We start from the raw sequence: 9,297 nt of genomic DNA, 5'->3' as shown, positions 1-9,297 counted from the left end.
TACCAATGTATTCGCAATAGAATGATCTATAACAACATATGTATATGTCACCAAAGCATGAGTTAAATCACACAAAAAGCTAAAGAACTACATCGATCACTAGCGTGAGCTCCAAACAGCAACGAAATGTTTCTATTCTTTTCAAGGTTGTCAACTCCACACTTGTCCTACAGCGTTAAATTTGGTATCACTGTAATCGCAATTAAATTTCCTACACGGACATATACATATAAATGTAGAATCATGATCGCGGTCCACACAAAGAGTGTGTGAAGTGGGCGATTACCCTCGCCGTGTCAACAATACAATAGTCTTTCCACTAAGTTACAATACAATGCCGTTCTCCCCAAATAGGCCATGTGCCTATTAAAGAAAACGGAAATTTAATGGCAAATATTTTCATACTAACCCCAAGTCGATCGAATATGAATTGGATTTTATACAAATATATTTTTTAATCGCGCGTAAATTTACGACGCTCTGGCAACTACTGGTCAAAATACCGCTATTTACGCGTCGTTTATTTACGACCCAGGCGCGCTAAAGTGTTTAATTAAGATGAGATATTGGAGCGAGTATAAGTTTACTCGCTACAAGTATAATGCTGCTATCTATCCTCACAAACCCAATTATGTACCTTCTTGTATATAAATAAATAAATAAATAAATGCCCTGGTGATTTTATCGAGCAATGTTTTATCATTTACGGCTTCGTCGGGAAGGTGGTTCCATGGTTTCCCTGAATTTACTCGAGGGTGGCCCTCGGGCAAATTCAGGTATCTCTCTCTAGTGGTCTGGACGAGGACAGGAAGGTTGTCTGGCTTGTCGAAGGCCCCTCCCATTTGTTTTGGGTATTTTATCAATCAATGTTTTGGCATTTACGACTTCGGCGGGTATGCGTTTCCACAACTTTATTATCCTATGGGTAAAAACAAATATTTTCCATCCTTCAGTGAGGCTTGTTGAGCTCGAAACCGTTGCTCCTTGTTCGTCTTACATCTAGCCTTTTGAAGAAGTGTTCTGGGTCAATATCTTCCAAATTGTTCAGTAATTTAAAAGTTTTGCTGAGAGCAATCCTGTCATGTCTGGTCCCTGTGGCCCTCAACCGTTCCTGGTATGAAAGTCGACTTAGTTCGGAAAATATTTTAGTCGCCCGGTGTTGAACTTTCTCCAAAGCAGATATGTCTTTCTGAAGATGAGGTCTCAATGCGTGGATATAATAATCCAAGTGGAAGCACGCTAGAGATTTATACAGTTGTATAACTACCTTTTCCTTCGTCAAAATTTCATTTGACTATTCCTAGGATTTGGTTTGCTTTTATAACTGCAGCTTCCACTTGTTGTACAGCTATCAGTGATTGGTGGATTCTAACTCCAAGATAATGTTGATGATTTGGTTGTTATGCCCCACACGAGTGAAAAAAAAATCTGTTTTCTGTCCTGTCCCGGCTTGTTGAAACTGAAATTGTTCCTTGTTGTTGTTATAGATTCAGCTACTCGGAACAAGTTTCAAGTAGCACGGGCTATGGTGAGCCCGTAACTTACCTGGCACAGGAGCGAGGCAAGTAGCACGGACTATGGTGAGCCCGTAGTGGACTTACCTGGCACAGGAGCGATGCTGTGTGTCCGTTGTTCCTTGTTTGTGATTGATTAATGAAGATTAAGCCACCAAAGAGGTGGCACGGGCATGAATAGCCCGTAAGTGGAAGATATTTTTTGGAGTCAATGTGATCTTTGGTCGTGAAAGGATATACTGCGTGCTGTGCTCGCATTTAAATCGTCAGTCTGTAGCTGCTATCGCGGGGTGTCTGTTTGTGTTGCATTTCACCATAAATAATCATCATTGAGTTTCTTAACATTAATAGCCCAAATTAGCAAATCTTGCTTTTAAATTAGCCCAAAAAGTAGCAAGTAGTGAAATTAAATATTTGGGAGCGCGGAGCTCTCAAAAGTAGCCCAATTCGCTACTTGTAGCCCAATCTGGCAACACTGCGTCAAGCAGGGGCTACGAGCCTACTGCACTTGCACCTCGCTCCTCTCAGACAAAATCAAAATGAAAATGTTTATACAGATAACAGTACATATATAGAAGATGAATTATAAATATATTCTTGGGGCTGTAGATAGAGCTAGTACATACACTACCTAAGGCCACTAATATGCACAGCGTTTCGGGCAAAATTAATAGGCTGGTTGGGGTAGTTCATTACCTGAATTTACCTGAAGGGACCACTAACACTCGTGGTCTCGACAAGGACAGGAAGCCGACGGCTTGTCGAGGTTCCTGACACTCCTTCTCCCCTCCCATTTGCCTTGATTTTTAATTTATTATTCATCCCCTATACCCATTCTGCGAGTGTTAGTGTACCCCCATACCCTTTTTGTGAGCGGTAATTATGCACCTCATGGCCAAGGGGTATGATGTACCCCGTATATGTTCGATCCTGAGTGTGGTAGTGCATCCCATTCCCATCCTGATAGTAATAGTGCATCCCATAACCATTCTGATAGTAAGAGTGCATCCCATACCCATTCTGATAGTAAGAGTGCATCCCATACCCATTCTGATAGTAAGAGTGCATCCCATACCCATCCTGATAGTAAGAGTGCATCCCATACCCATCCTGATAGTAAGAGTGCATCCCAAACCCATCCTGATAGTAATAGTGCATCCCATACCCATCCTGATTGCGGTAGTGCATCTCATACCCATCCTGAGAAGAGCTTAGGCTTAGGAATTGAACCGCCAAAATGTTCTGTGTAAAGAATTACATTGTAGATCAGAAACTAGCTTCACATAATATCCCACGAGCTGCCCCACCTTCGTTATGGAGGGACTACGAGCCTAATATAGGAGGGTAGAAAAAGCCTAAGCTACTCTATTCCTTTGAGATGTATTTTATTGTCTCAATAAACGTACTTGAACTTGAACGTGTCTAATATAGCTGCTACTCGCGCGTTATGGAAGGGCTCGAGAAGCTGCCCCTCCCTAACGACAACAATGAAATGAACGAGGAACGAGGCTCGTTCATTAGTGGGATTACGAACCAACCAGCCGTAGCTACTCGTAGTAAAGGGGACTAAGAGCCTACCAACCACACCTCGCTCGTTAGGGAAGGGGGCTACGCACTTCAAGTATTATTTAGTAATAATAGTAGTATAATTTCTTTAATGATATGTATTTAACTTACCCAAAGTGCTTTGCAGTGTTGTATTAGCTATGCGAGGATCCAATTTCTACACACCAATATTTTGTAATAAACTCAATTGTACCGGCCAGTAAAAATTAAATAACAATCACTCGATAAATCAACACAGTAACTATATTATAGCCTTCAAGCTGCTGAAGAGTGGGTCAGAGAGTGAGGACGGGCGGGATCTCACCCTTCTTATAGCGCATGCTGATGCAATCCTCTGATAACCTTGCTCATAGTTATCAACTTGGGAAATATTGTGCAACATATGTTTTGGTTTCGGGTTAGGTTTAAGGCCTATCAACCTTTGGAGGATTAATAAAGCTACCACAACAGATAGCATCTTTACTGACCAATCAGCAAGTATAATTCCAACCAGCAAGTACTGTATAGTTTAGGCTTGAACATTATATACTTCAAGACTACGGTAAACATATCGGTTATATATTAAGAGAGAGGCAGGGTAAAACACCGCTCCTGTGTCAGGTAAGTCCACTACGGGCTCACCATAGCCCTTGCTACTTGCCCCGCTCCTGTGCCAGGTAAGTTACGGGCTCACCATAGCCCGTGCTACTTGGAACTTGTTCCGAGTAGCTGAATCTATAACAACAGCAGGGTAAAACCTCTCGGTAGTACAGTTGGGTTCGCCCTCGACTCACAATCGGGAATCCTGGGTTTGAATCCAGGGGGACAGAAATGGCGGGACAAGTTTCTTTTCACCTAATGCCTCTGTTCAACTAGCCGTAATAGGTACTCGGTAGTCAACCCGTTCTCACACCCGGCTGTTTAAAGCAGCGGACCAGACGCATTCATTAATTTTAATATACTGTGTATTAAAAATTGGTTCTCATATATAAATTAATATACTTATACATAAAAATTATATGCATAGCTTAGCGTAGGTTAGGTTAGGTGTTTAGGTTCTGTTGGTAATTATTTGTTTTTTTATTAGTTCGTGGGTGAAGCATTTATAGAATTGTGGTTCGAACAGATGGCGTGAGCGAAGCACTTGTTCCTGAAGTGTTCGGACGTCACCAGTTGTGAGTCGTGTGTAAACCGTTTTTCATTCATAAACAGGGGGTTTGGAGACTGGATTAAAGAGCTTGGATCTTTATATGCGAGAACGGGTTGGCGATAGTTGAACTGTTGTGGGGTTCCATCCCTGGGAGTCAGTAGTTTGACCTTGGGAGTGACCTCGACACCAGCAGAACAGGTAGGAGCAACAGTCAAAAAAGGCTAATCAAACCCTTGCAATAATCAAGTATACATTTGACTTTAAGAAAAAGAAGGTAGTTATTCAGTTGTATAAATCTCTGGTGCGCTCCCATTTGGATTATTGTATCCAAGTATGGAAATCTCAGCTTCAGAAAAACATAGCTGCTCTGGAGAAAGTGCAACACCGGACAACAAAAATCCTTCCAGAGCTAAGTCAACTCCCATATCTGGAACGGTTGAGGGCCAAAGGGCTAACAACACTGCAAACCAGGCATGACAGGGCGGATCTCATTTAAACTTTTAAAATATTAAACAATTTGGTGATTGTTGATCCGGAGAATTTCTTCAAAAAGGTCAGATGCAACACAAATGAGGAGCAACAGTTTCAAGCTCAACAAGCAACAATGTACGACTGAGAATAGGAGATGCTTTTTCACCCACAGGGTTATAAACCCATGGAACTGCCTGCCCGCCGAAGCCATAAATGCCAAAAAACCTGTTGGGATTTAAAATACAGCTGGAAAAGATCAGGATAAAAATCCTGACAAGCCGCTGGCTTCCCAACCTCGTCAAGGCCACTAGAATTAGTAGCCCTTAGGTAAATTCAGTTATCTGAATGAAGTAATGACGATCATTCAAGGTTTAATTAAACAAATAAAAATCAAACCAAGTGAAGACAAAAGATGTACATTTGCAGAACTCATCTTAAATCAAATCAAAATATTACAAAAATGATTTCTAGGTAAACATGTATGCATATATGGTACTGGTACTAGGAAATCACAATAGCATGAACTTAAAAACAAAATGCCTCCCCGGGGACCTAAAGTGGTGGCTTGGTGCACATACAAAGTTGTTATCCCTAGCTGGAAAGAGTACATCTGTAGTTGGTACAACAAAATTTTTTCAATTCTTCATTCTCATTACAGTTGATTATGACTACTGTATATTATACAACTTTAGAACAGTAGTACCAAAGTGAAAGAGACAAGGAAATTGCTCCTAATCCACTTTCATATTTTTATGCACAATGACATATTTTAGGGTAATAAATTTATGGAATCTGACAATATATGCAAAGAAATGCCCATAGAGTAGAATTTATTATACATGATATGCCACCTGAACAAGCCATTAAAAATTACAATCTGATGAAGCCCTACGTTTAAATCTCATAAAAATCAAGCTTTGCTTTATTAAAAATAGTGTGCAAGCTTCAGCCTCACACGCGTGGTATCCGAGGTTTGAGTCTCCTAGAGCTCAGGTGAATGGAATGTTAAAATCTCATGTTCAGTAAAGTCAAATCTTAATCTATATTTTTTCTCTACATCATTGTCAACATTTCGTTATCTATTAAATCTTAAAAAAAGAATATTAAAGAGTATCTAAACTATTAAAAGGCACTACATTTATTGTTTACCTTAATTAATGTAAAAAACAAAAGAGAACTGCTCAGGGCTAATCCTTTACTACTATTATAATTTAGGTTATCAGGTGACATCACCTCTATTAGATCATCCATCCCATCATCCTTATTCCATTTTCTGGATGCAGAGTTGGGAGGAACTTGATGTTTCATGTGGTGGGTATCCAAACCTCCAATGTTAACACTGGAGATTCAGGGTGCTGATTCAGGGTTGCATCACTTGGTGCTAGGCAATTTGATCACCATGTCTCAATGCCATACAAAATTGTATTACTTAAATTATGAAAACTAAATAATGTTTGGCAACGAAAGTCCTACAAATCTTGTGTTTGATTAAGGGTACTGGTGTGGGCCGCTTTTGAGAGTCGATGGAGATGGTCAAATGCATGAGGAAGAAAGGGCCGTATGCTATTGATTTCTAGTAGTGTCAATCGATCTAATTTGGCATGTGTGCCTTCACTCTGGATAAATTCTGCTACAGATGACCGTAACTTGGAAATCCTGAGATCCCAAATATCCTGTAAATTAATAGGGGAAAAGTTAATGAATTGGTTTCTTTTATATATCTTTGTGTATACATGCAGTGGCTTGTGAGAAAATCTAGCCAACAAAGCCTACAGATAATCACATGTGAGAAAGACTGGCATGAAAGCAAGAGTTCAGATGGAAGCATACATCTGAGTTGAAGTTTTTATCATCATTGATGGCACATCAGACTGCCAAAATATTCTAAGCATATTTGTAGAGGTATTAATTACACAACTTGATTAAAGTGAAAAATTGTTAATAGCAGCAGTGTGGTTTTGTTTTAGCCTCAAAAAGACACACAAACTTCTTTAGAATACTCAACTTCCTCAGAACATATCAAAGCCTCAATAAATTATCAACAAATATATTACAAACTATCCAATCCCCCCATCAAACAACCACCATGACTGCCACTAGCTGACAGCTCACCCTGGAAACCTCTGGTAAGCTGAAAATCAAAGGACAGAAATGGGAAGATACCAAGAGCAACTTTTATATTTTTATTTCAATACACTTCACACTTTATTTCCAAGTTGGCTTTCTTTGGAACCTCCCTTAAGCTTTCTCCCCAAAGTGAATTTGTAGATAGGACAAGAAGGCTGGAAATAAGAATTGCCTACAAGGAGAACATAAACAAAATTATGGAACAAACAAGGCTGGGTGGATGCAGTCTTTAAAGGAATGAAAATATTTGCTCTATAAGAATGTCATACAGTAATTACAAACTATTAGTCATTCTCTTCCAAAAACTGTTTTTTCTGACTACAGTATTGTTCACTGCCATTTCTCAGTCTCAGTTCACATATATAGCATGTAATCGGTAAAAATAAATTTAAAAAATATATATACAGTATACTTTTTAAAGAAAGCAGTTAGAAAATTCATCTAACTCACCTTGACAAGTGTTTTCACCTGTTGAGAATTTGGAATGTCTTCTGGAGCAGCTGACAACATCAATTGAGCAATCACAAGATAATGCTCACATGGCATTTCTGTGAATACCTGTTAATGCAAAAATAAACATTTAATTGTTATTATAAAGCATGCAAGGGTTTGGTTTTCAATATTTTATTCAAAATTACCTGAATATACCTTACTTGAGGGGCCCCATTTAACAGTTTTGAAGTACTTCTTGTCATTTAATTCCCGCTGTAGTAGAACCTGCTTTACTTTATGATGGATAAATCTGATTATAAAATGATCTTTGCAAATGTTTCCAGTGCTCCTTCAGTAACAAATGAAATTAACTGAAATGTTATGGGACGATTTATCTCAGAGTTCCCAAAATGAAAGGATAAGTATATAGTCACTTTTGGTGTCTGTTCCTCTATATGGATAAGAAAGTATACTTAGATTTATCCCCACTTAGCATTTAATAAGCATAGATCTCACAGGACTGACTTTTTCTTGAGATATCATTGCAATGCTAAGTTCAGTGCTAATAATTTACCCAAGACCAGTGTAATTTGCCATAGACTTATTTTTCTGCCAAAATGTTTTGGGAAGTAAAGCTATCTTAAGGCATCACTTGTAAGCATGTCATGATATTCACATTAAGGACTCGTGCTGTAGTCTATGTGAATGGCAGCAAATTTATATAAAAATCCTGTCAAATGCAGTGATTTAAGTCAAGCGTGCAGCTGACAGTAGCCAATGTGTCAACTGTAGGTTCTTAATGTACAATACTTTGAATTGGTTGGCATACTACTTCTAGTGTGTGTGGTTGTATAAGTGATTTTATAGCATATATAACTGGCATAAGAACTATTACCAAGCAAGCAGTTGTGCCTTGCACCATACCTTTGACTGGCTTTCTTCTTCTTTTTTTTCTGTCAGCTTCTCTACGTCCATCCAATCGGGTAAAATTAGCCGGCATTTTCCCCGCTGACGAAGGTTTATGCCCAACCACATTGGCACCTCGATAGGCAAACCTATAGAATAATAAGTAAATTATAGCAAATATTTACATGTAAACAACATGCAATTTATATTTCTGTGTCCTGTAAGCACTAGATAATCCAAAGTCAGTATTGGGATAATCCACCTAATACATAGCTTCTAACATTTCATCATAGGTAAATTTACTGGCTGGAAGACCAACAGAAATTTCTAAGAATGAAAAACTACAGCACTCTGCAATCATCAAGTATTTAATGTAATGAAATGTAAGTAGCTCCCCAGTGCATTAGGCTCTTGTACCAAAGATACGTTTTCAACTCTGCCAAGACATTTATAACTCTGCCAGGCCTCTGGACAGACACAGGGCCTCTAAACACTAGAACCAGAGTGTGGTGTTCTCAAAGAGGTGAGTAAGAATGAGAATCTGAGAACACCCAGAAGCCAATAAAAAAATGCCCAGAAAGTAGCAACAGTAAAGGAAACCATGAATTTTAATTAAAGAAAGAAGCAAAATAAGACAAGTGGTAGTTTGCCAATGGTAAACAATCATACCAAGAGTACCCCAATACATATGCCACCAGGTGGTAGCTGAGGTTGCTTAGGGATCCAGCTGGCCTACACCCTCATTCACATGCTACCCAAAAGAAGTACCACATTTCTATGAAGGAGGACAATGAACAGAGAGGGGTACAGGGAGTCGCTGATGTATTATATTACAGTCGATGCTTGATATTTTTGGTGGCACTTCAGTAGCAATTACCAGTGCAAGTGAGGAAACTGGCTTTGCTGAAAAGAAACAGATTAATAAAAGAGCAGAAAAAGATGGAAGAGGCTTATCCGCGGGAGGATAAAGTGCACTGGCAGAAAAAGAAAAAGGAAGTTCCACCAATTTTAGTCTAGGCAAAAGGCATCAACTGCAAATACCTCGTGTTGTGGAAAATGGGTGACATAAAATGCCAATCAATGATTCTACACCAAAGCGAAGAGATCCACTTGAGAAAGGTTGAATGTTGTGCATATCAAATGGAAAGAGGC

General features: G+C 39.1%; 2 protein-coding genes across 4 annotated transcripts in view; one reads left to right on the top strand and one right to left on the bottom strand.

The window, feature by feature from the left end:
- The first annotated feature begins 4,351 nt into the window (after positions 1 to 4,351).
- The window catches only part of LOC138352374 (prestin-like), a 64,833-nt gene continuing 59,887 nt past the window's right edge, over positions 4,352 to 9,297 (top strand). The window contains exon 1 of the mRNA XM_069304832.1: positions 4,352 to 4,407. The gene's annotated coding sequence lies outside the window, so the exon portion shown is untranslated. The remainder of the gene's footprint in view (positions 4,408 to 9,297) is intronic.
- The window catches only part of LOC138352377 (probable DNA replication complex GINS protein PSF2), a 37,529-nt gene continuing 33,308 nt past the window's right edge, over positions 5,077 to 9,297 (bottom strand). For all 3 annotated transcript variants that reach the window (XM_069304840.1, XM_069304839.1, XM_069304841.1), the window contains exons 3-5: positions 8,164 to 8,294; positions 7,258 to 7,365; positions 5,077 to 6,353 (exon numbers count right to left, since the gene is read on the bottom strand). In XM_069304840.1, coding sequence (XP_069160941.1) covers positions 6,150 to 6,353; positions 7,258 to 7,365; positions 8,164 to 8,294 — 443 coding nt within the window. In that variant the 3' untranslated portion in view covers positions 5,077 to 6,149. The remainder of the gene's footprint in view (positions 6,354 to 7,257; positions 7,366 to 8,163; positions 8,295 to 9,297) is intronic.

The sequence above is a fragment of the Procambarus clarkii genome, chromosome 53 (assembly GCF_040958095.1).
Source record: "Procambarus clarkii isolate CNS0578487 chromosome 53, FALCON_Pclarkii_2.0, whole genome shotgun sequence".
NCBI classification, from domain to species: Eukaryota; Metazoa; Arthropoda; class Malacostraca; order Decapoda; family Cambaridae; genus Procambarus; species Procambarus clarkii.
This window is presented reverse-complemented; position numbering and strand designations above follow the sequence as displayed.